General features: G+C 42.4%; 1 protein-coding gene across 1 annotated transcript in view; it reads right to left on the bottom strand.

The window, feature by feature from the left end:
- The window catches only part of PRKCQ (protein kinase C theta), a 158,787-nt gene that overhangs the window by 73,305 nt on the left and 58,198 nt on the right, over positions 1-27,284 (bottom strand). The window contains exons 2-4 of the mRNA XM_073619371.1: positions 19,336-19,472; positions 4,599-4,798; positions 1,225-1,285 (exon numbers count right to left, since the gene is read on the bottom strand). Of these exons, the coding sequence (XP_073475472.1) occupies positions 1,225-1,285; positions 4,599-4,798; positions 19,336-19,472 (398 nt within the window). The remainder of the gene's footprint in view (positions 1-1,224; positions 1,286-4,598; positions 4,799-19,335; positions 19,473-27,284) is intronic.

Below are 27,284 nucleotides of genomic sequence, written 5' to 3'. Positions count from 1 at the left end.
GATATTACCTGCCTTGGATTCAATTTGGATCAACTACACTATGCATCATATGGACTAATTTATTTAGTTTTTATGGTTTACCTGGGAGTTATACCCCCCCACCAGCATTGTGGACACTTTTGACACCATTTATATATTTTTTCACTACTAAAAAGTGTGGACATTTGAGTTAATAATTTGTTGATATATTTCACTATATATTCATTTTCATGACTGTTTGTGCCTTTCCTAAAAAGTAAGAGCATTTTACTTGTTTATAGAGGTTGTGGTATTGGATTTTACACCTATATTCACTTCACTAATTAGTATACTTATTTTTCTAGTTTGGGATTAGATGGGGTTATTTGCCTCTTTAAATGTGTATTGACCTCCCTCTGTCCTAAACCCCTACACATAGTATGTTTTCACTTTGGCGCTACACTTTTAACATTTAGTCATTTTGCACAGTTTTAGTCGTATTGTAGTGTTGGCTGCTGTTTTGACTTATCGGATTGGCGCGGTATTCCACTTATCCATTTTCTGAATACAAATGTACGCCACACTTTTCAGATATTTATTTGTGAAGAACTTGGAAACCATTCATCATTTTCCTTCCACTTCACAATTATGTGCCACTTTGTGTTGGTCTATCACACAAAATCCCAATAAAATACATTTACATTTTTGGTTGTAACATGACAAAATGTGGAAAATTTCAAGGGGTATGAATACTTTTTCAAGGCACTGTATGATTTTACATTTTGACCATAGATATGCTTTACAGTGTATGCTTTCAACATTTCCTGCTTGATAGCAGGTGGTTCACACCACAAAAATACACTCCAGATCTGTTCCGAATGCATCTCTGCATGCGCATTTGTAACTCATTTTTGGAGCGTTCCGGTGCATTTTTAATGCATTTCCGGATGCATTGCAGATGCTTTTTTTTTCTTTTTAACAGTTTTTTTTTCACTGTAGCAGGATCCAGTGCTTTTTGATGCATTTTACTGCCTTCCAGTACAGTCCAGTGCAGAAAAAATGCAGCGTGTACTACTTTTTTTTTTGGATCTGGAAAGCCCTGCAACTGACTGCACTGGTGTGAACTATGCCATTGGAAACCATATAACCTACTTTCCAGGCGTTTTTGATGCAGAAAAAAATGCACTGGACTGCACGTGGTGTGGTAAGTGACAGCACAAAGCATTTTGTTAAGAAGAAGTACATATAAACAGAAAATAGTGTTACCTGTCTGTTCCAGGAAGTATCTTGCATTCATTATCATTCTGCCTTGTGGTTTAAGTTCTATCTGTACAGAAAGCAAAAAAAAGTTTTTATTTTCCGAACACGAGTTGAGTTTTGCTGATCGTGGATTCCACCAAAATTTCAACAATCCTATACACTAACAGAATCACTTTATAGGTTGCTTTTATTTATTAAGCAGCTAAAAGTTATTTATTTTATTTATTGAAGAAAGATAATTGTGGAAAACACATTTTATTATGATATGATCAGTTCATGAGTCATTGCTTCGAATTTAGTGAGTCAGAAATTGAAGATCAACAAAATGTTGAACAAAATAACTGCTGGAACAAATGTAGTGTATTCCACGATGAATATAACTCTTGTGATTCACCCTTCCTGGTGATAATAAGGAAAACCTGTCACAAGAGAAACAAATGTTCAGCCATTGCGGACATTCTTCTTCTAAAAATTCTGGTAACTTAGCTCATTGTTTGCTTGCAATACTTTAAACCAGAGGTCTCCAAACTTTCTAAACAAAGGCTGGTTTACTGTCCTTCAGACTTTAGGGGAGCCGGTGGGAGTAGAAGATGTCTTGGTATCAGTGGGATTAAACAATGCCCCATCTTTGGTATTAAGGGGAGAAATAGTGCCCCGATGTTGGTATCAGTGGGAGGAATAGTACCCCATCGTTGGTGGCAGAGGGAGGAATAGTGCCCCGTGGTTGTGGTCAATGGGAGAAATAGTGTACCATCATTGGTATCAGTGGGAGGAACAGTGCCCCATCACTAGTGTCAGTGGGAGGAATAATGGTCCATTGTTGGCGTCAGTGGCAAAATTTATGCCCCATTGTTGGTGCCAGTGGGGAAAATAGTGTCTTTTATCAGAGGGAAGAATAGTGCCCCAAGAGCCAGATAAAGATAAGCAAAGGGCCATATCCAACCCCCAGGCCGCACTTTGGAAACCACTGCTTTAAAGCAACCACAGATCTGGAGCAAGTAGGGAAATAAGAAATTCCGACTTCTCCCTGACATTACTTGCTGCATACTTGCTTTGGACCAGTAAACCAAAAAATATCTAAATCAGAGAATCAGCATGACATCAAGGCAATGAACATTTCTGAATGAGTTGCAGCCCCCATACTTCCCTCAAGACAGAACTTCTCTAAAAATGTACTTTGGCCAAGTCTTAATGGCTTCATTCTGTTCAATGTATGATTGTGACATTACATATTTGTTTACATTACATAGGGCATACATGCCAACTGTCCCGGATTTGCTGGGATAGCCCCGCACCATTGCCCTCTCTTTCGCTGATGCTGTGTCCTGCTCCATATCCTGGGATCACAGTATCAACCTTATTTAAGTTATTGCATAAGACATTCATTGGTGTTAATTGGGCATTGCACAAGGCACTAATTGTATGCATCAGGGCCATGCGTGGGCTGCTTCCAAATATATAGATGCATTTTCTTAGTGGTAACACACGTAAAGTGGGCACAGTTAACAGTGTCCCTATATCTGGGACCATAATGTTCGTAAGTATGATATTAGAGAGGTCACTTAGAAACACAGAAGAGTGAGAAACATAAAATATCAAGTGATCCATTGAGTCTGTCCCTTATAGAAACCCTGGTTTCACTGGGAACTGAACCCATGTGATAGACACTAAACTATGAAACCATGTATTTACTGCCATGGTAATCATTTAAAGCTAAGCATGCAATGGCAAGCAATTGATTTTACTTCTCACTTAATACATTTTGTGAATATTCACTTTCATTATCCAATCATGGGAAAAGCAAATTCCAGTATACCTTTTTATCTGCACACGATTGGACATTAAAGGTGAACATGAATTTGCCTTTTTCATGATGCTGAACATCCTTACATGCTCTTTAAAAATGTAAATAGTTACATATCTCTTTTACATACATTCTAGTACTGGGAGAAGTACTAAGCCTGCCACTGCTGACCTCCTTATGAAAAAATGAGTTGGCTGGCTATCCCTCACTGAAAATATTCTGAAAATATTCTGGAATTAGCATGCAAATCAGGAAAGACAGCATGTACTTAGAATTTGTAACTACACACTTGACAGCCAGGGAGGGCAGCCGTATTGCTTTGTACAAATTATATTTTTCTCTAATACATCAGTAGTGGTTTATTTGCAAAATTCTTCCCTGCCAACCCCTTTTAGCAGAACTAATTCCTCTTATTCGATGATAAAGAGGAATGAAAAAGACATTGTATGCTTATATCTTCCTTTGCTGTCTCCTGCTTTCAGTGTATGGTGAGCAGTGCAGCATACACAGTTAGCAGGAGGGGGCAATGCTATTTTGTATTCCATCATTCTGTGCTCAAACTAAATGACAATTAAAGTGTTACTAAACCCAGGAACCTGCATTCACTATATCTGGTCTCCCACAGTACATAGCACATGGAAATGCAATTATTTTAGTAAATGTAAACTGCTAAATACCTTTTCTCATGAGCAGTATATAGCAGGCTTGTGACTTCTATCAGTGTCCAGCTGAGCACTGGTTAAAGCTTGTAGGAAGAGTTTTCATTCTCCTCCGACTGTCCTATGAGGCTGCATGACCCCTGACCCTCTGTCTGGGCAGTGCTTATTGGCCCTGTGGTGATTACATGCACCCTCCCAAAAGAAAAAAATCTATCTAGCAATACACACCAAACTGAGCATGTGCAGAGTTCCCCCAAGGCTCTGCACTACTAGCAGGTGGATTTGTGACAGTAAAAGAATAGGAGGATCAAAGAAGACAGGATCAAACAGCCCTTTTACACAATGTGGAGGATTAAGTGCCGGTTCACACTAGTGCGATGCGAGAACCTTGCGAATCCAGTGCGGGTTCCCTCATCGCACCTGAATCGCACAGTGGTTCACGCTGAGATCTGCGAACCGTTGCGGGTTTCAATGTGAAGTTAACAACACCCCCAGATTGGTCAGCAGATCGCAGTGCAAACTGTGAAATGGTGCAGGAATCGGATCGCATAAGTGTGAACACCCATCCGATTCCAGTGCAGACCAAAAAAAGGGTCCTGCACCATTTTGGTGCGAATGTGATGCGATTTCAGCCATACAGTTTGTATTGTATGGCTGAAATTGCATCGCATAGACAGCGCATGTGATCTGAACAGCAATGCGGTGCGAATCACATGCGATGTCTGGCATCGCACTAGTGTGAACCTGGATTAACCCCTTAGGTTCCACAGTGAGTATAACAAGCATGCTTTACTGCATATAAAGACTGATTTTATTGTTTAGGGTTAATAACACTTTCATTTTTAATTTGGCAAGTCCTGTGACATGTTTCCAAATATATGAATGTAAAATATGAATGAAAAAAATATAGATCTTACCCATATCTCCATCTTCCCGCTGTTCTTTTTACATCGTTCAGCTAATGAATTCAGTTCAATTGTGGTCTCTGATGTCACACCCTCTGATTTGCCCTTCACAATAATATGCATGACTCTTCCCTTATTAATATGAGCATCAAATGTGCTCTCCCATGGAGGGTACATGGTCGGCTTTTTCTGGACATAGATCTTTCCATTCTCTGTATAGAAGAATAAGCATAATTGATGTTCATAATGGTTCAGGTAAGTCCTAGTAGGAATTAAAGTATAAACAAATGACAGACACTGTACTAAAGCAAATGAACCAAAACGGGTAAATCATTATGGTATCTTTGCATTGTGGGCCCTCATACATGCCCAGATATCCACACACATAGCGATCAAGTTTCCTACACCTAGATTGTACATTAATGATTATAAAATTAATATAAAATACAGTCCTGCCCTAGCTTGCCATGTGCACTATTGAAAGCACATGTCAACATTTTCCTTTTAGAGTAAAAAAAAAAGTTCTATTACTCCTCCACCCCCCCCCCCATACCTTTACCTGCCTCCCACTCTCCCTTCTCGTTGCTCCAAGGCTCTACTTTCTCTTCTTTCTTATCCTTTAGGATCATGTACTATTCCCCTAACCTGATTTTTATATTATATGATAGATGTCTGTTAATGTCTGATATCTCAATCAGGAGAGGCATTACTTTCTTTCTAGTTTCACCCATATTGTTTCCATGTTTACATTTACTGAAAAAAATGTGATTGCCACATTGTACCGTCCTGATGACATATCATGCACCAATTAATGATTATCTAGAGTATCTTAAAAGCTGATATTACCAAACAGTAAAAGCACTTTAAAACAAGCCCTCATTCATATCTCTATGTATAAGTATTATGAACAAATTCGTTTTCAGAGTTCGCAATACATGCAGTAAGATTTTCTAGAACAGAATCTTTATTTTTTATTTTTTTTTAGGTGTTCTAATTATGAATATTTTCAGTACGAAGCAAACCAGATCAAAAAGAAAACATAACAGCCATAACAGGCTTATGTGTGAACTTTTGTGCACTCAAATGCATTCATACACTGGACTCTTCCTGTTCCTCCCAAATAAGGAAAAAAAAGGGAAAAAATATGTATATGTAAAATATGTAATATGTAAAAATATGTAAAGGTCATAGTACATTAACACACTTTCAGTGCTTCCTAGTACAAAGTCCAAATGAAGTTGAATCAAAATGTATACCAGGGCTGGAACTGTTATTAAACACAGTCCCCACATTTTTTCAAGCTATTTTCCAGCTATTTCCCCCCACTTCCGGGCAGAGGTATGCGCGGGTACCCGTGGGATCGCGCAGCTTGACTCGCGCATGCGCAGTAGGGAACTAGGCTGTGAAGCCTCAAGGCTTCACTTCCTGATTCCCTTACCGAAGATGGCGGCGCCTCCACCCGAGAGCCAAGGGACAGATCGGCTTAGGGTGCTGACATCGCGGCGCCCTGGACAGGTAAGTGTCCATATTTTAAAAGTCAGCAGCTGCAGTATTTGTAGCTGCTGACTTTAAAAAAAAAAAAAAATTCAGCAGGACCTCCGCTTTAATTTTTAATATTCAATATTCTTCATACTTTATTTTGTTGAGAAATCACTTTGAAAAACAACCCCCTAGTATTTCTGGCCATGGCTATCTTGAGTAAGGGCAAATGATTCATGTAGCATTTACTCTGTGGAATCCATCTGCCCTTAGCTCAAGCATGCATGCAGGAGAGTGTGCTTAGCTGAGAAAAACCCTCCTCTCCTGAAGACCCCTGGGTTACTTAAAAAGAAAAAAGAAACCAAGTTGTGGACCCTCCTGAAGACTCCTGGGATGTATGACATCACTTGCCTAGGCAAGAAACAAAAAGTAACTGAAGAAATGTAAACAAAAAAGTTTAAAACAAGTAAATATCATATTCTTTTTTATTTACTAATGCTAGCAGCATAAGGATTAAAATAATTAATGTGCAAGTGGGGAGAAAACGCACTGACAAAGTTAGATAAATAAATAAGGAATAGTGAACAAAAGCCGCTAGCAAAAAAGCAGTCAGATAAACTGTGAAATCAAAAATACACAAAAAGTCATGTAGCGCTGCATGACTTTTTGTTTAAAAATAATCAATGTTGATCGGGAAAGTGAAGTTCCGCTTTGAGCCCTGCTTTGTTGGGTCCTTCCATTTTAGTTATCTAATCTAATTATAAGTTATTTAGAATATCTTTCTGGTAAAAAAAGCAGTAGTTGTATTAGTTGTTTGAGGTTTTTGTCCCTAATATGACTCGTTAATATAGCCAGGAGGGAGAATTCCAGGGTGTGAGGCTTAAAGTCTTTATCAATAGCTGGTGTTTTTTTTGCCAGTTACGTGATATTTGAACACAAGACCAAAAGATATGCACCGCATCTGTTGGTGTTGTAGAGGAACAGTAATGCCGCGTACACACGATCGGACATTCCGACAACAAAACCGTGGAGAAAAAAGTTTCCGCCAAGTCCTCAAAGTCTTCTTTGGTTAAGGATGTAAAGTCTCTAGTTCACAACGTTTGTCAAAAGGAGCAGGGGTGTGTTGTCGGAGAACTGTACAGAATTGTCACTTGTTTAGGAATATCCATTGTGCTTAGAATACTTTTAAGAGGAGAGGCCAGTATATTTAGGTTTATGTTCCCAGTTGGGCCTGGACAATGTGTCGAAGAGTGAGGTACCTCTAAAAATTATGGTTATCCAGTTCAAAGTTATGTTTCTTTTAAGTGCTTAAAAGAGCCAAAAATACCCTGAACATATACATGATGAACAGGCAGCCTGTCAGCCTTTTATTGTAAATAAACAGTAGTTTATTTAGTCTGAAGCAGTGAAGCAGTGGCGGAATTACCAGGGTTGCAAAGGTTGCACTTGCGACCGGGCCCTGCGACCGGGCCCTGGCGTTCTCTGTTCTGCCACCTCCGGCAGCCCTGTCATCTGCAACCTGTCAACCCTCGTAGCACAGAGCCAAATGCAGCTCTCTGAAATGCCTCCTCGGCTCTGTGCTACAGTTCCAATTGGCGGAGCTGCTCAAATCAGTTCTGTGTCTGCACATACCGGGTGAGTGGCGCTGGCCGCATGTCTGAAGAGGGGAAAACTATAAATATGTGTGTACGTATACACATATACCCTGTGCTAATGGGTGTAGTGCATCAACCAACTAAAAATATATACAGGACCTCACAGAAGTGAGTACACCCCTCACATTTTTGTAAATATTTTATTATATATTTTCATGTGACAACACTGAAGAAATGACACTTTGCTACAGTGTAAAGCAGTGAGTGTGCAGCTTGTATTACAGTGTACATTTGATGTCCCCTCAAAATAACTCAACACACAGCCATTAATGTCTAAACCGCTGGCAACAAAAGTGAGTAAAAATGTTCAAATTGGGCCCAATTAGATATTTTCCCTCCCCAGTGTCATGTGACTTGTTAGTGTTACAAGGTCTCAGATGTGAATGGGGAGCAGGTGTGTTAAATTTGGTTTCTTATTGCTCTCACTCTCTCATACTGGTCACTGGAAGTTCTACGCGGCACCTCATGGCAAATAACTTTCTGAGGGTCTGAAAAAAAGAATTGGTGCTCTACATAAAGATGGCCTAGTCTATAAGAAGATTGGGAAGACCCTAAAACTGAGCTGCAGCACGGTGGCCAAGACCATACAGCGGTTTAACAGGACAGGTTCCACTCAGAACAGGCCTCGCCATGGTCGACCAAAGAAGATGAGTGCATGTGCTCAGCGTCATATCCAGAGGTTGACTTTGGAAAATAAACTTATGAGTGCTGCCAGCATTGCTGCAGAGGTTGAAGGGGTGAGGGGTCAACCTGTCAGTGCCCAGACCATATGCTGCACATTGCATCAAATTGGTCTGCAAAGCTGTTGTCCCAGAAGGAAGCCTCTTCTAAAGATGATGCACAAGAAAGCCTGCAAACAGTTTGCTGAAGACTAGCAGACTAAGGACATGGATTACTGGAACCATGTCCTGTGGTCTGATGAGACCAAGATAAACTTATTTGGTTCAGATGGTGTCAAGCGTGTGTGGTAGCAACCAGGTGAGGAGTACAAGTGTGTCTTGCCTACAGTCAAGCATGGTGGTGGGAGTGTCATGGTCTGGGGCTGCATGAGTGCTGCCAGAACTGGGGAGCTACAGTTCATTGAGGGAACCATGAATGCCAACATATACTGTGACATACTGAAGCTAAACATGATCCCCTCCCTTTGGAGATCGGGCCGCAGGGCAGTATTCCAACATGATAACGACCCCAAACACACCTCCAAGACGACCACTGCCTTGCTAAAGAAGCTGAGGGTAAAGGTGATGGAATGGCCAAGCATGACTCCAGACCTAAACCCTATTGAGCATCTGTGGGGCATCCTCAAACGGAAGGTGGAGGAGCGCAAAGTTTCTAACATCCACCAGCCCTGTGATGTCATTGTGGAGGAGTGGAAGAGGACTCCAGTGGCAACCTGTGAAGCTCTGGTGAACTCCATGCCCCAGAGGGTTAAGGCAGTGCTGGAAAATAATGGTGGCCACACAAAATATTGACACTTTGGGCCCAATTTGAACATTTTCATTTAGGGGTGTACTCACTTTTGTTGCCAGCAGTTTAGACATTAATGGCTGTGTGTTGAGTTATTTTGAGGGGACAGCAAATTCACACTGTTATAAGAGCTGTACACTCACTACTAAGTATAATTTCTTCAGTGTTGTCGCATGAAAAGATATAATAAAATATTTACAAAAATGTGAGGGGTGTACTCCTATGTACCAATTTGTGAAAAATTATATATGAATTATATGTAAAAAAGGGCGCTCTCACTGTGAATATTGATAACAATATACATCACATTAAACTCATATACAGTGATTCAAATGACCAAAATCATGATTTAAAAAAATCTAAATTAAAAACCAAAAAAAGTCCATCAATATCAGTGATATTCCCAATGGGGTATTAAAGTGCTGTAATGCCAAGTGCTATAAACAAAATCGGTGCAATCCGTGCTCCCCTCCGCGGATGGTGACTAATATTGTATAGTAATGATAGACTTTTTTTGGTTTTGGTTTTGAATTTAGTTTTTTTTTTTATTCTAAATTGTGGAAATTTGAATCACTGTGTATATATGAATTTAATGTGATATAAATTGTTATCAGTATTTACAGTGAGCGCACCCTTTTTCACATATACGCATGAAGAGGAGAAAGGGCCGTGGATGCTATGAGGGTATTTCTGCAGAGGCGAAAAAGCTATGGGGGGGCATAGTTCAGAGAGACGGCTATAGGAAGCTTGAGGATTTGAGGTGAGTTGTGGACTTGGGGTGTAGGCTGTGAACTGAGGAGTGCAAAGGTAAGATGTTCATAGGGGCTACAAAGGTGAACTGTGGTAAGGGCGGAGAAAAGGTGAACTGTGGATGAGAGTCGCATAGGTGAGTTATGGATGGGGAGCGCAGAGGTAGGCCAAGAAGAGTGCAGAGGTTATTTAGGTAGTTAGTTTTGGGGGGGACACTTGAAGGAAGGGGGATTTTCCTTGGGGAGAACCAGGGAAATTTGCTGGGGAACAGCAAGCTCTCTATTAGCTCTCTGTCTATATTCTGTGTGCATATAACCCCACAGCTGTGATCTTCTGGTGCTGTGGGGATTGATAGGGCCAAGGGGGCAAAGGACTTTAAATTTCTAGAACAGCAGTGAACAGCACAAGGGATGCTTTGCATCAATTGTAAGTACTTTCCTATTTTTTTCATGCGCCTTGTGTGACACGCACTCCTGAGCCCTGTACTGTATGGTACACATTCCTGAACCTTGCGCCTTCTGCAAGGTGCAGTTCTGAGCCTTGACTACACCCATTATTTGGCCGAAATTTACTATGGTGGGGTTGGGGGCGGGAAGTTGGCCAGGAAGGGGCAGGGTGAGTTCCTGCTGTGGGAGCGTAATAATGGGCCCCCACAACAGAAGTAAAGGCCCCCAGGATCAGTGGGAAGGGCCCCGGGCTCGGGTCAGGTCAGCTTTATGGTTTCTTGCACCAGGGCCCTGAAGGTTCTAGTTATGCCTCCTGTCTTGAAACCCGACTCAACAGTATTTGTTGTGATCTTTGAGTATAGGCTAAATTCATACTAGCTATACTGAGTTTTGGCAATTTAAATAAAAGAGAAATTAATTAGGAAGTATAAACAAGCTTTATGTGTCCAGATCAAGTTCTCCTGCTCACAAATGTGTTTACACACATTTACCTACGTTTACATGTATTTAGATGTATTCAGAGTATCTACTCCTGGACTCCAGAGTATCTACGCCCCTGGATGCACTGAATTCTGTTTTCTTTCAACGCATCTAAACTGCACACATAAAAACACAGGTAAACACACAGTGTGATTATATATTGAGAAATGTCCTAGAAATAAATATAATCACTGGTTTGTGAATGCCAGTGTGAATGCAGACCTAGTGAGTTCAAGAATGGCTTGTTATAAAACTCTTTTCGGACTTATTCACACTATGCTGTTGCAATAATACATAAACTTTATCTCAGCAACCCAATTAATATGCATTGACACAAGATCCACTAACATGTGCTTTACTCCAACGACGTAGTGTGAATGGAGCCCTTACTGCTTGTTAAAAATATGGAAATAGTTTAACCTTTATAGTCGGGGGACAAGTGCACTTTAAACAAAAATTGAGTTTTTAATATCTACAATTATAGGTAAATTTGTCTTTATAGCTGCCTGCTGAATTTTTTTCAGTACAGCAGGGCTGTGGGACAGAGGGGGAAGACAATCAAACTTTCTGGTCGTTAAAAAAAAAGTGTAAGATATCTGTCCTATATGTCTGCAGTTTCACTAGGCGTGGGCAAAAGTGCCCAGGGTTTGACAGCCTCTCCAACAAATGGCGTATGAGACAGATGATATGGACTTTTGAATGGATATAATATTATCTTTCTAAGAGCTTAAAGAAAGATAGCATAGTCTTGTATAATTGTGAAACACAGTGAGTGGAGGTATCTTGTGCATAAAGGAGATTTTAAAAGGGTAGAGGTCATCCACTGAGCAGAGAGCTTTAGGTAAAACTAATTTGAAGTACGTACGCTTTCGGTACCTCCAAAAGTCCCTGTTAGAGGAGTCCCATTTGATGCAAAGGTTTTGGAGAGGTCTTATGCCGCGTACACACGAGCGGAATGTCCAACAGAGAGAGTCCGATGGGAGCTTTTCATTGTATATTCCGACCGTGTGTATGCCCCATTGGACTTTTTCTGTCGAAAATTCAGACGAACTTAGATAGAGAACATGTTCTATATTTTTCCGACAGAACAATTTACTATCGGAAAAACCGCTCGTCTATATGCTGTTCCGACGCACCAAAAACAACGCATGCTCTGAAGCAAGTACGAGACGGAAGCTATTGGCTACTGGCTATTGAACTTCCGTTTTCTAGTCCCGTTGTATGTGTTGTACGTCACCGCGTTCTGGATGGTCGGAATTTGGTGTGACCGTGTGTATGCAAGACAGCTTGAGCAGAATTCCGTTTGAACTCCGTCGGAAAAACCTTTATTCCGACGGCAAAACCGGTCGTGTGTTCAGGGCATTAGGACAAAGTTTCTCAAGACATCTTTAAGTCAAAAGGTAAGAGCTTTAGTCAAGTTAAGAAATTCTGGTCTGTTTTGCCAGGAGGGAAGAAGTCAGTTGGTGTATGAGGTAAAAGATGTAGGTTGGTGGTTATTGGAACGAAGTACTTAGTAAGGGATCTGAATTGTTTCGTTATCCCAATCTCTGGGTCTATTTGCGTGTTTTTCTAATGACATCCAGCTTGTGTGTGAGACATTATGGACTCAATAAACAATATGAGGCAGGATGGAGGCCATATAATACTTTTTGAACTTGGGTAATCCAAGTTGAGCCAATCCACCCTCTAGTTTAAGTTTTGTATGTATTGAGTATGGAATAGTTGACACTTCCACACTAAGTGAGAAACCAAGGTGAAGAGTGATCTGAAATAAGCTAGGGCTTTTCCTATAGAGAACATTTTAAAAATGTACAGGATTTTCCATAAGATCATCACTTTTATAGCATTTCTGCTGCTGAGCCATGTTAATGAATACGTGAGAAAATGTTGCTGTCCTAATAAAAGTCTGTAATGGAGGAGGTTATTCCTTAAATATCTGAGTCCCTCATCTAGGCACACAAATGGACTGGGGGTTCTACATTCTATGTACTGTAATATGTAACATTTCTGAATGAGTCAGCTTAATCCTTAAGTTGGAAATGTCACCGCACTGTCTTAGCTCTTTTTTAGGATAAATGGTAGGGCGAGTCTTGAATTTTTTGCTCTACCACTTTGTGTTCTTTATCCACCATTTTAATCCCCTGCATTTTAGGGTTTAGATGAAGCATGGCTAGGAGTGGTTCAAGAGATAGCATGAATAATAGGGGTGATAATGGGCACCCTTGGCATGTTCCATTATAAAGACAGAATGGTTTGTACAATGTTCTGTTTATGAGTACCCTGGCTGTTGGGATGTTTTATTGTTTTAATCTAGGTGTACATTTTTGGGATGATGCCCAAATGTTCGACGGTTGCAAGCAATTACCTCAAGTCCGCCCTATCATACTCTTTTCTTAGCAAAAATGGACAGATGGAGAACTGGGTAATGTTGGGGTCTGGCTATATGGATTAGGAGCAAGTTCTCAGGACAATTTTCCTCACCCCCCTACCAGGGATGAATCCTACATTATCTGCAGAGATCCAGGTAGTCATAAATATAGATACCAATCAATAGCATGTACATGATGCAGGGTCTTTTTCTTCCTTTTGGAAGCAAGGTGATATGCAGTGACAAGGATTCAGGGTGTATTTCTGCTCCTTTTCCAATGGAGTTTGCAAAAGTGCAGAAGTGGATGGTTAATTGTTCCTGGAACCTTTTATAGTATAGCAAAGAGAGCCCATCGGTTGTGATAGAAATTGCTGCCACTACATCTTTCTGAAAGATTTCAGCCAGTATGTGTAGTAGATTTTTATTGGGAGGGAGCATGGGAGAGGATCAAGTTTGCTGCAAACGTCTTGAAGGTCTTCAGGGAATCTTAGGATAGCTGGGTGTCCATTTCTTCTCGCTATAAGGCAAGCTGGGAATCCCCAGCAATATTGGATGTTGGAGTACCGCAGTTGGTCTAGGAATGGTTCAAGTGGTCTTTGGCAGTTCAGCATCCTGGAAGCCAGGTCCAGGAATAATTGCAGTGCCAACTCATCAAAATCAATTGCAGAGGAGTTCTGCAGTTTCTTCATTGCCTTTTATTCATAATAGTGAAAGCGGACAGTTACATCTTTAGGGGAGTCTACGTTAGGCTACAAAGTTTTTGGTCTCTGTGTACCATATCAAGACACAAGTGAGAAGTGACTGCCCTGCCCAAAAGGAAATTCAAAATTCCCCTGATCATGTCCACTAAGCCCTCCTCTTGTGAAGCCTCAGATAGGCTGTAGATCCACAGATAATTGCTCCTGTTGTGTTTTTTTTCGGTCCTCAAATTTATATACAGTAGCAAATTTCTGTTTGAATTCTAGTTTGATAGGTCTCATTCTCAAAGCTCCATAATGGCATGTGTAGCGTTGGTACACATGCCATCAGCTCCGCTGAGAGTAATTGCTACATGCAGTCATAGGATGGTTTTGTTTACGGACGTGAACATATTGTTTTATAGATGTTAATCTCATAATGTCTTTCCACTGTCTTTCCTTCTTCTCTATCTAATCCAAGTTTTAAGCTCAAATACCTACTCCCAGGCTTGGGAGTTATTATCATTATTTTTGGACAGACGTTGGGGACAACGTCTATTGTAGTGGGGGGAGTATGTAGCGCTGGTAGATTTATGATCTACCAACTGATAGGTAAATTTAGTAAATTGCTCGTTAGGGGAGTTAGATTTGCCTCTGTTCCAGCTTGGCTGATGTTGCGTGTGGTTCAGCGGCGCACTATGTTTCTTCCCCCCGCCTTCATATCGGCCAGGGAAGAAAAAAAAAAGAAGCAAAGAGGAGGATTGTGGGACATGTAGTGCCGAGGACTGGCAGCTCCACTGTAACACGGAAACTTTAGCCCACACAGCATGCTCAGCTGAATGGGAGAGAGAGAGAGAGCCAGGAGTCCAGGAAAGCTTTCAGGGAAGTACACCCAGGACTCCAGAGGGAGAGGATAGTGCTGAGGGAACACCATCAGGGAGAGAACCCCGCTGACCTGTGCCACCAGAGGGAAAGCCACACAGCCTGGCGCCATCCCTGGCGGAGAAAGGAATGGAGTCATTGCCAGAATACAGATCTGGGTGCTACTCAGCGGACTTGCCACGGGCAATTCAGAGTGAGCTGACTCCTGATCAGAGGAACCGTTGTTGCTGTATCGCTGGGTCAGGTGAGAGGGCCGATCGGCCATTATCTACTAACGTCCATAGGAACTGCAGTCTCTGACCATCTCTTGTATCATGTCTGCAGTCTCTGGTCATCTCCTGTACTATGTCTGCAGTCTCTGATCATCTCCTGTACTATGTCTGCAGTCTCTGACCATCTCTTGTATCATGTCTGCATTCTCTGATCATCTCCTGTACTATGTCTGCAGTCTCTGACCATCTCTTGTATCATGTCTGCATTCTCTGACTGTCTCCTGTACTATGTCTGCAGTCTCTGACCATCTCCTGTATTATATCTCCAGTCTCTGACCATCTCCTGTAGTATGTCTGCAGTCTCTGACCATCTCCTGTAGTATGTCTGCAGTCTCTGACCATCTCCTGTAGTATGTCTGCAGTCTCTGACCATCTCCTGTAGTATGTCTGCAGTCTCTGACCATCTCCTGTAGTATGTCTGCAGTCTCTGACCATCTCCTGTAGTATTTCTGCAGTCTCTGACCATCTCCTGTAACATGTCTGCAGTCTCTGACCATCTTCTGTATTATGTCTGCAGTCTCTGACCATCTCCTGTACTATGATTGCAGTCTCTGACCATCACTTATAACATGTCTGCAGTCTCTGAACATCTCCTGTACTATGATTGCAGTTTCTGACCATCTCCTCTACTATGATTGCAGTCTCTGACCGTCTCTTGTATCATGTCTACAGTCTCTGACCATCTCCTGTATTATGTCTGGGGCTCTTTCTAACAGACTCTCTAACAGACAGCCCTCTGTGTGCATCAGAGAGACTCCCCTCCAGGTCTCTTTAGTGTACACTCTTCCTGTATTTTCTTTATTGTTAAAAGATCATGGGAAGATCCTAGGGTAATGAAGACTTCTTAGGGGAGCATCTCTGTGTTTGAGTCATTGCCATAGTAACATTTGTAGAGGGGAGGAGTTGGTAAGATGACCACACCCACGTGGGGGCGCCAGAAATATTTCTGCACCCAGGCGTCTGTGACCCTAGGATCGGCCCTGGTGTGGTTCCACACTGAGCCGGTGGGTGTCGCTGTTACCACTGGCTAGTGTTGGAAAGGCAACGTGATGAAGCGTATGGGTGCTCCTCTGTCCCGGAGACAACTCGGTGGAGGTGGTCCTCCGAGTTGCAATCTGGGAGAGGCTATTTATGGGACAGACACCATGTTTTGGGGTTCGTTTTCAGCCACCTGCTGGCCCTCCTGGCCGACAGGTATGCGTTAGAGTGCTACCTCGTGGTCCTCCGTTCCGGAGGCCCGCGCCGCTGCGGCGCGTGGGTGGGCCCAGAAGCATGTCTGGGGTCTACCACAGCAGCCGAGGAATGGTCCTGAGCTGTCTATCCAAAGTGAAGAAGCTGGACAACCGAGAAGATCCCAGGGGAGGACCCGTCATGGAGGGATCACGCAGAGCGCTGGTCTGGAGATAGGGTTGCCACATCATCCCTTTAATCCAGGACACATTAATTACACAGGTTCTGTGGCTGATTTAATGCAGATAAGGCACCAAGTGAATTTAATTACCACCTAAATCAGCCACAGAACCTGTGTAATTAATGTGTGTCCTGGATTAAAGGGATGATGTGGCAACCCTATCTGGAGAGGGGCCTGGTGACTCGGTTGGCGGACGTATCCTAAAGTAGTTTTACAGCATAGTACTGCCGGGTTGGCTTAGAGGTCCAAGTACTGTGTCTGACATTCACCGCAAAATTTAATACATCCTGTGGCAGAGGATTGTATGGATTTATTTCAAGCAAGTCTGTGGCAAAGACTTTTGTTCGTGCTACGTACTGGCTGCTAAGCAAGTGAAAGAGGCCTATCCAGGCGAGCAAAGATTGTGTCCCACAAGGGGATTGCATCCGATTACAACATTCAACTTTAAAGGACGTTCTCAAGAATCCTAAAGAAAGGTATTTGAGCTTCCCTGTAGCTTCCCTCCTGCCTCTTTCCTGCTACTTCCTTCGTTACTTAGTTCAATAAAGCATTGAAAACGTACTCAAGTGTTGGTGCGTTTATCGTCCAGAGGTAAACTCAACAGAACCCTAGACCCGGTGCCGGTGAAGCAGGGGTGTCGAGAGTGAAGGTAACAAGCCCGCTTAAACCAGCAGCTCCGCCGAGAGTAATTGCTACACATGTGTATGTGCATTTGGAATGTTCAAACTTGTTGCCTTTTTCCCCATTTTGAAGCTGTGTTTGGGTTAGGGTTATTGAGGCTATATGGGTATATTTAGAGAGTTTAGCACAGACCACAGTTTAGAAATGTGCAGACAGCACCATGCTCACGCCATGCCCCCTTCTTATACTGGCATTACAGTAACCTCTTTTGTAGCAATACTGAAACATACTGAAAGTCTAGCAGAAAACTGAACTAACATTGGCCATACACTGATCAAAATTTCAGCATATAATGTGCAGCGCTATTATCAAAAATAAAACTGAAGGACATGATCTATAGATTATACACTTTAAAGAACCAAAATAAAATAAGTCCAGTAATTAACAGTGCTCATGTGCTCAGCAAAATCCATAGGTGTAGGAGGTGCTCCAGATTTCCCAGGGAAAGCAACCAGAAACCCAGTAAAGATAGAAGTGAAGTTGGATGCTTAGCAGAACCCACTGGCTCTCATACTACTGAGAAGCCAGTAGCGCTTTAGGGAAAAATCCCAAACATGCCCGTGGTAGGTGTTGCAATCCAAGTAAATCCTCAGACTTCACTCCAGCTCAACTCACAAAAAACAGGAACTAGATCTTCATGTATATATTCCTTTAACTGGTTCTCTGTACCATACAACCATCAATAACCTCTTCAGACTCTTCACCTGTGAAAGCTGCAAGGCTAAAACTGACAGTCAGATGAATGCATTCGCAACAACACCTACCGTGGGCATTTTTGGGATTTTTCCCATAAAGCGCTATTGGCTTCTCTGTAGTATGAGAGTCATTGGCTTCTGGAAAGCACACAACTTCACTACTGTCTTTACTGGATTTCTGGGAGCTTTCCTTTGGATGTTTGAAGCACTTCCTACACCTTTATGGACTTTGCTCAGCACATGAGCACTATTAATTACTGGGCCTTTTTTAATTTGCTTCTTTAAAGTGTATAATCTATACATCATGTCCTTTGGTTTTATTTATGATAATAGTGCTGCACATTATATACTGGTGTTCATTGAAGGTGTTCTATCTCTTTACCTTGTGCTAGCTGCTTCTTTTTCAAACAGGATTTGTTTGCTTGTTTAATACAGCATATCCATGGTGGAATATACAATCATGAAAATTCCACATATATATTTTAATGTTCCCAAATAAAGTGCAAAGTGCATAAATCGTGGCAGTGCTGTAAAAACTCATTCAAAGTAAAAAACGCAATTAAATCTCTAAAGATAGGGTTGATATGACAGTTCTTAAGGTAAAGAAGAAAATTATATTTCCAGTTAGCCAGTATTTCACAGTTCTTCTACAGATGGAAGCATCACCGAGGGGAAGAGTGTGAGAAGGTAGCTTGGAAAGCCCTGAAGAGAAAAACTCCACAACATGTGCTGTAAAATAAAAGGCCTACCAGATTGTTCTGACCCGATTAAGGTGGTCAAAACAAGCTTAATGCACGTGCAGGAACACCAGTGGCCTCTTCAATTACTATGGCACAACCACACACCGACACAGCGTCTCCCCCACACTGACCTCCAACTTCTCTACGTACCAAAATGGCACCCAGAGCTTCCTCTACAGGCGGTTCTGTAGAGGAAGTTCCAGGCGCCATTTACTTCATGCACTTTAGCTAGCACACGTGAAGTATGACGAGATCTCGCAGTTTAGGAACAAGATCTCCCTCAAGGCACTTGTGTCGCCTTCCAAGTGGGCATCTGTGTGGAAGGAGCTACATCACCAATGCCTTCAGGGAAACCAGGAAGTGGACAAACAAAAAGGTAAGTAAAAGCAAACAGTGTTGGATGATTTTACATGTATAGTATAATGCTCATGTGAAATTTAGTGAAATTTAGTGAAAGGGGGGAAAGGTCCATTTTTAAATATATAATCAGATCAATGTATATAATACTTGTTACATTTCCTTGAACTTCATTTTACATAGAACTCTATGTTAAGCTTTGATCTTTAATGCATAAAAATATACCAGCTTGTATCATTTTAAAAACTAAATCTTGGGCACATTTAATTTAAATGATTTTGCATATTCAGACAAGCAACATATTTTTCTTTTTAACATACAGAATTGGACATAGTGAACTTGATTATACATATTGCAACATATTACAAGACATTGCAACATATGCTTACCTGTGTCAATAGCTTCTTTTACTATGACAGCACAATAGGGTCTCTGTGTTGCCTCCCCATTAGTTTGCAAGTACGGTCCAACTTCAAAATTAGAAAGACTTATGCGCAAAAATGGAGACATGATCTTTCCTGTATGACTGTGGAAAAAAAAAAGACCGGAAAGTTTCCTTGTTATAAATGGCAATGCTTTCCTTCAGCTGGCTATCTATGACAGTCAGGAAGAGAGTAAGCCTCTGTGAGTATACAGAGGAGGAAGTTCCACAGTGGTCTCTGCATTGGCAAGTATAGCTCATTAACATTAACTACAGTCCTCCCTTTCCTGATTTAGATGGTCAGTCATAAATGACAGCAACACCTGCTGTTTTCAATTCCAAATACTTCAAGTACACTGCAACAGTAGTAGTTACAGCTTAATAAGAACATGCCTACCTCTCATTTGGAAAATTGAAAACAAACAGCATTAGGCTATTTTAGCGGCAAACTGCTGCTATTTAAATAACATCAAGCATTCCTTGTATTCCAACATGGATATAGGTATATGTCCACTTTTGCAGTTGTATTGGATAAAGCCCATTATTTGTTTATGTGTTCGTATTTACACGGCATACCTAAAAAAAGAATTTTAAAAAAATCTTACCATGTACCATTTAGATGTTTGTCAGAAGAAGGCCTCATGGTTGACTGCAAGCATTTCTGAACAGTGTCAGAGGGGGTTATTTACGAAAGGCAAATCCACTTTGCACTACAAGTGCACTTGGAAGTGCAGTCGCTGTAAATCTGAGGGGAATATCTGCAAATGAGCGGAAGCTCTGCTGATTTTATCCAATCATGTGCAAGCTAATATGCTGTTTTTTATTTTCCTTGCATGCCCCCCTCAGATCTACAGCGACTGCACTTCCAAGTGCACTTGTAGTGCAAAGTGGATTTGCCTTTAGTAAATAACCTCCAGAGTCTGTTCTAATACAAAATGCTTGGGACAGTCTGAGTCCCTCATTAACATACAATGCAGGAAGCCCAGCTTCTAAATGCTTAACCTTTTGTCAGGACGGATAGTGTTCAAATCTAGTTTTCAAGAGACCATGAGATCTGCCAGCACAGTGCAGAAAGAGTTTAATTATGGAAACAAAACATCTCATCTGCCCCCTCATATGCAAAGAGAACTGAGTACAACTGCTCAGTGAGTTATCACAAACAACCAGTTAAAATGATGAGCAGCATTTTTTTAAATATTTTTTTAGATTATGCTTGGTGAACAAGTACATGCAACAAATATAAATTAGGCATTATCCCAATTTGGCTGCAAATGTCGAAATGCAAAATGGGAAAACTTTAAGGTCTTTATTCCACTGTATAAAAGGTGAAACTACCATGCCATGCAGGCCAGTCTAAATCCATTCCTGCTCAGTGTCTGACAGTATTAATTGGTTTTAACCACTTCACTACTGGGTACTTTTACCTCCTTCCTGCCCAGGCCAATTTTTAGCTTCCAGCGCTGTTGCACTTTGAATGACAATTGTGTAGTCATGCAACACTGTACCCATATGAAATTCGGTATGGTCTTGGGGGGGACACGCATACCACAAGTCAGATCAATTAAGATGATGATCTGACTTTGCTGTGACTTCCATTCAAATCAAAAGGCTGAAATTGTGTCCAAGTCGGGCTAAAGTAGTGCAGGAACCGACACAAGTTGGACTAGTTAAGATGGCTCTCATAGGAAACCACTGATTTTGCCATGTCATGAGACTTGTGCTCTCGAAGCCGGAGTGCATGTTGGACCAGTGTGAACCGGCCTTTAGAGGCAGGTAAAAAAAAAACAGTGCCTTCAGGAGTGGTTTTGCTGCAAAAAAAAGGCAGGCCCGTCTAACTGCTCTTTAGCAATAGGCACATTTAGCACTTTAGCATTCATTCCATGGGCCAGAATAAATTAAATTAAAATAATATTATACCAGTGGAATGAATGAACATCCAGACGTTTGATGCATTCTTTTTTTTTTGGATCCATAATTCCTATTGAATGAGGGAGAGGAGATGCAGAGGAGTGCATAACAACCTATTCTGTCTTCATTGTTCGTATAATTCAAAGGCTGAGTATGTCTTTATGACCATTTATGTCTGGTGAGTGGTTTACCTAACCAAACATAGTGAAGCACTTTATTCTGGAGTGAACAGGTTATCACTGATATTTAAGGACGTGGTGTCTGGGATACAGCTTTACATATTTATGGACATTATCAGTACTGTATATGTGGTATTATTAGTTTAAAGGGGTTGTAAACCCTTGTGTTTTTTCACCTTAATGCATCTTAGCCCCCCAGCCCCCCCCCCTCGTTTTACATACTTGAGCCCTGGAATTTCCCAAGGAGGAGACATGCTCTTCCATTGCCCGGGGTTCACGGCTCTTGATTGGATAGATTGATAGCAGTGCAGCCATTGGCTCCCGTTACTGTCAATCAAATCCAATGACGCAAGGCCAAGTCCAGCATTCTGTGTCTATGGAAGCAAATGCTGGACTCGGGAGCACGCCTGCAAGGTAACCCCCCAGGAGAGCGCTTCTTCTAGGGGGTTATACGATGCGGGGAGGAGCCACCAGCGCAGCCGGCGGGACCCCAGAAGAGGCTGAGGTATACAGTGGAGGTAAGTATACCATGTTTGTTATTTAAAAAAAAAAAAACTCGAAGCTTTAAAATCACTTTAAGCAGAAATTATTCCACAATTCCACAGATGTATGGACACTTTGTGGTTGATTGCAACATATATTTTCTTTCACATACTGAGGTTTTATTTACTAAAGCTAGAGAGGGCAAAAATAGTCACAATTCTGCAGAGCAGCTTCTAAGCTCAGCTTGTTTAACTGATTGCCGTCCAGTGCACGCCGATTTCCGTCGGCAGAATGGCACTGGTGGGCAAAAGGGCGTTCAGGTACGTCCCCTTTAAGAAGCTGCACTGTGGGTGCGCGTGTGCGTCCGCCGCATTCTCTGTGACCGTGGGTCCCGCGGACTCGATGTCTGCCAGGTGCCCGTGATCGTGTCATGGAGAAGTAGAACGGGGAGATGCTTTTGTAAACAAAACATTTCCCTGTTCTGCCTTGTGTCATGACAGAGATCGCTGCTCTCTGTCATCGAGAGCAGTGATCGCTGTCATGTGTATTGAAGCTCCTCCCCCCACAGTTAGAATCACTCCCTAGGACACAATTAACCCATTCATCGCCCCCTAGTGGTTAACCCCTTCACTGCCAGTGTCATTTACACAGGAATCAATGCATTTTTATCGCACTGATCGATGTATAAATGACAATGGTCCCAAAATAGTGTAAAAAATGTCCGATGTGTCTGCCATAATGTCGCAGTCCCGATAAAAATCGCAGATCGCCGAGATTACTAATAAAAAAAAATTAATAATAAAAATGCCATAAAACTATCCCCTATTTTGTAGACGCTATAACTTTTGCGCAAACCAATCAATATACGCTTATTGTGATTTTTTTTTACCAAAAATATGTAGAAGAATACATATCAGCCTAAACTGAGGAAAAATATTTTTTTATATATTTTTGGGGGATATTTATTATAGCAAAAAGTAAAAAATATTGCGTTTTTTTCAAAATTGTTGCTCTTTTTTTGTTTATAGCGCAAAAAATTAAAACCACAGGGATGATCAAATACCACCAAAAGAAAGCTCTATTTGTGGGAAAAAAAAGGACGTCAATTTTATTTGGGTGCAACGACGCGCGACAGTGCAATTGTCAGTTAAAGCGACATAGTGCCGAATCGCAAAAAGTGCTCTGGTCAGGAAGGGGGTAAAATCTTCCGGGGCTGAAGCAGTTAATTAAGCTTTAGCAATAAAACCTGGAAGCTGGTTTCTCTGCAGAACTGTGACTACTTTGCCCGCTCTAGCTTTAATAAATAAACCCCATTGTGTCACATTTCATATCTCTTGCGTTTATTGGCATAGAGTTTAAAAGCAGCACCTATCTTTACAATTATATATACTCTCAGTAATTTCAACACTTAAAGTGGTAGTAAAGCCAGTTCATTTATGTTTTACCTATAGGCAAGCCTATAACATAGCTCCCAACTGTCCCTGATTTCGAGGGACTGTTCCTGATTTGGAGCAATGTCCCTCTGTCCCTCTTTCCCCCTCATTTGTCCCTCATTTGGTCTGATCTATATAGTTGTAAGTTGTATATAAAATGCACTTTTTATCTTTCAAAACGTGTTTCCCAGTGCTAAACCTTTCATCCAAATTCTAAATTGCTGCATTTGTAAATTTTAAAAGCCAATATAAAGGAATAGTATTGGTAAAAAAAAGCCCTTGTGAATGTAGATAACTTTTTTTGGGTTAATTCTCCTTTAAGGGGGTGTGGCAGGAGGTGTGTCCTATGCCTACATACATTTGCTAGTAGGTGTCCCTCATTCCCATCTCAAAATGTTGGGAGGTATGCTATAATAAGGCTTACCTGTAGTTACTGTAAATATCTCCTAAATGTGCACCGTTTAGGAAATATTTAGGTATGCAGTTCCTTTAGTAACATCACTGGCGCATGTGCTCTGAAGGAACAGCATACCCGTTCCTTCAGAGGGGAGCCGTTGGAGCAGTGACGTCATTATGGGGGTGCGGGGGGTGCGGACCACACCCAGGAGACACCCGCCACAAGGGTGAGACCATTAAGTAGCACTGTTAGGTTAGCTGGAGGGGAGCTGTGCTGATGCTAATAGACTGGCCGTACACACACGGGCAGAAGAGAACTACAACTCCCACTCATCCACCCATGTGGTCCTTCAGGGTCCATTCTCACCAGATGCGGTGGGACTGTGTTTGGTGGGTATTAGTATGCCCACTGGGAAACCAGTGTTGGGGTGGAACCACAAAGCACTGAAGGGGGGCATGTTACATGACGAACCAGGAAGTGTCGGATACTGCCTACATCTGTAGCTCTGCAAGAGAGTGGAGATTGAAACAACCATGAGCTGAACAGGAAGTATTTTCCATCTTCTTTTATAAGCTATGAGTTAGACAGCTGCTTTAACAATCAGAAAAGGGATGGCAAGAGGGTGGGACTGTAATGTGAAAGGGGGCTGTAATATGAAGGGGGATTTAGGATACTGATGTAAGGGGGGCTGCTATGTGAAGGGGGACTGATGAGGGGCTGGTATGTGAAGCAGCGGCTGAGGACATTAATGTGAAAGGGAGCTGTGATGTGAAGGAGGGACTGAGAACACTGATGTAAAGGGGGCTGTTATGTGAAGGGTGACTGAAGACACTGATGTAAGGGAAGGGCTGTTATGTGAAGGAGGGCTGTGATGTGAAAGGGGGACTGAGAACACTGATGTAAAGTGAGCTCTGTGATGTAAAGAGGGGAGGTGTGATTTGAAGGATCTGAGTCATAGTTAAATATGAGATATGGGGGACCTGGCCACGGCATTAGCATGTGAGGACGCACTTCAAAGGAGCTCCGTGATCCCACTACCCAGCTCGCACCCACAGCAGTCTTCTCAGGGAGATTTTGGCTCGAAATGATGCCATCTAAATGGCGGACGTCCCTGCAGCCACAGTGGACCTTCCAGAACCGATCTGGATCTGTCTGGAGCTTCCAAGATGGTGCCAAATGCGAAATCCCAAGCAGCACATGAGACCTTTCCTATCCCTTCTCCACAGCTCCCGTTACCCTTGCTTCCTCCCCCCACCTCACCCTCATGTCCGGTCAGCCAGGATGATCACTCAGCTGTGGGAGATGTGATGGGGACCAAGGACTTGCGGGCACACATCCTATCCCTCCCCAGGAAGGCTGACCTAGAGCTATTTGCCCATAGGGTTGAAAAGACATTCAGGCAAGACATTGAGGCACTCTAGGCTGATACGGCCCATATTGGGGGGACAGTAGAGACATTGGAGACGCAGTGTGAAGAGGTTACCCCTGCCCTGCAAGCACTTAGTGAGCGCTACAAGACCCAGGACCAATGGATTAACTCTTTAATAGATCAAATGGATGACTTTGAAAATAGAAGTCGCAGAGTTAACATTCGCATCAGAGGCTTGCCAGAAGCTACTGCTCATAGAGATATAGTTCCTACTCTGCAAGGTGTTTTTAAGTAGATTCTCTGCCGCAAAGAGCTTGCTCACATTGAAATAGGCCACGCTTCTGTCCGCCTTTCGATGACCCGGATAAGCCAAGGGATGTCATATGCATTCCTTAAAGGAACGCATAATGTTCCATGTCAGAGGTGTCCGCTATGTGGACTTTGATGGCGCAAAATTGTCCTTCTTCCAGGAGCACCTTAATGCAACGTTGTGCCCTTAAGCCACTACTTGAGGCTCTTCAGGATGCAAAGCTAATCTATAGATGGGGCTTCCCTTTCAATTCGTCAGTGACCAAGGATGGCCAGCAATTCACCTTACGGAACAGAGATGATCTGCCGCAGTTCCTGAAACGTCTGGGCTTACCCTCCATTGATCTTCTGGATTGGAGGTCCTCACCAGAGATCCCGTTCCCTTCACGCCCGCAACCTTGGCGCCCTGCAAGTCGCAGGGGTCGGAAGAGGTCCGGAAATGACGCCCCGTGCTATCTCGCAATCTTCCCTCTATTCCCCCCCTCCAGAGGAGGTCCTGAAGGACTCATGTGAACTAATTACCCAACCTGCTACAGTTTCCTTCCACAGGGACCTCAGGGGTTCTTCCTTGACTCTTAATACTGCTGTGGTAAGATGTTTTACACATCTCTGATGCTGATGTGCTTTTCATTTTGAACAGGTTTTCTGGTGGAATCGCACCTGGTGCTGTGCCACTCACCCCTAATAGGTCAACTCCTAGGAGTTATGTCCCCCGTTTGGGACCCCACGCTGCTCGCTGGCATCCACTCTTTTCTTGGCCAGAAGGCCGGGTGTAGACCCCCGACTAGTCATGGTAGGATACTTTGGAATGTCCTTATGGCAAGGTTTACACTGACTGTTTTGTTTGTTTTGACGGTTTTATGTTTTCCAGGTTTTTACTTCTGTTTTTTGTTTTCTCAGCACTCCCTGACCTTTGGATTGGTCGCTTGCAGGTCTCTCTCCCCTTCTGCCGAAGACATTGGATGTCTCCACAACTCCCATACATCATGGCTTCACTGAAAGTGGTATCATACAATGTCTGTGGTATAGTATCACATAATAAACGCAGTAAGTTGTGGCTCGAGATGAAACGCCTGGGGCACAGGTTCTTTTATTACAGGAGACACACTTTCGCACTGACTTGGTCTCCCGCCTCCCCACCCACTTGATATCTCGGCAACTCTCCATGTTATAAATCGAGAGGGGTTGCCATAGCCCATACATAAGCAATGTCCCTTTGTCTTGTTAGGCCAGCTTATTGATTCTAATGGCAGATTCATTTTTCTTAACCACTTGCCTACCGGGCACTTTCACCTTCTTCCTGCCCAAGCCATTTTTCAGCTTTCAGCGCTGTCACACTTTGAATGACAATTGCGCGGTCGTGCTGCACTGTACCCAAACAAATTTTTTATCATTTTCTTCACACAAATAGAGCTTTCTTTTGGTGGTATTTAATCGTGGCTGGGTTTTTTATTTTTTACACAAAAAAAAAACACCAAAAATTTTGAAAAAAAAGTTTTTTACTTTTTTTCCATCAGTAAATTTTGTAACTAAGTAATTTTTGATGTACGCTGATGAGGCGGCACTTATGGGCACTGATTAGGTGGCACTGATGAGGAGGCACTAATATGCCACACTTATGGGCACTGATAGGTGGCACAGATATGTGGCACTGATGAGCACTGATAGGCGGCACTGTTGGGCACTAATAGGCGGCACTGGTGGGCACTGATTGGCGGCACGGATAGGCGGTACTGATGGGCACTGATGGGCATTGATGGGCAGCACTGATAGGCAGCACTGATTGCCAGTACTGACTGGCATCGCTAATTGGCACTGATTGGTGGCACTTGTGGGCAG

This window comes from Aquarana catesbeiana, linkage group LG03 (genome assembly GCF_042186555.1).
Source record: "Aquarana catesbeiana isolate 2022-GZ linkage group LG03, ASM4218655v1, whole genome shotgun sequence".
NCBI classification, from domain to species: Eukaryota; Metazoa; Chordata; class Amphibia; order Anura; family Ranidae; genus Aquarana; species Aquarana catesbeiana.
This window is presented reverse-complemented; position numbering and strand designations above follow the sequence as displayed.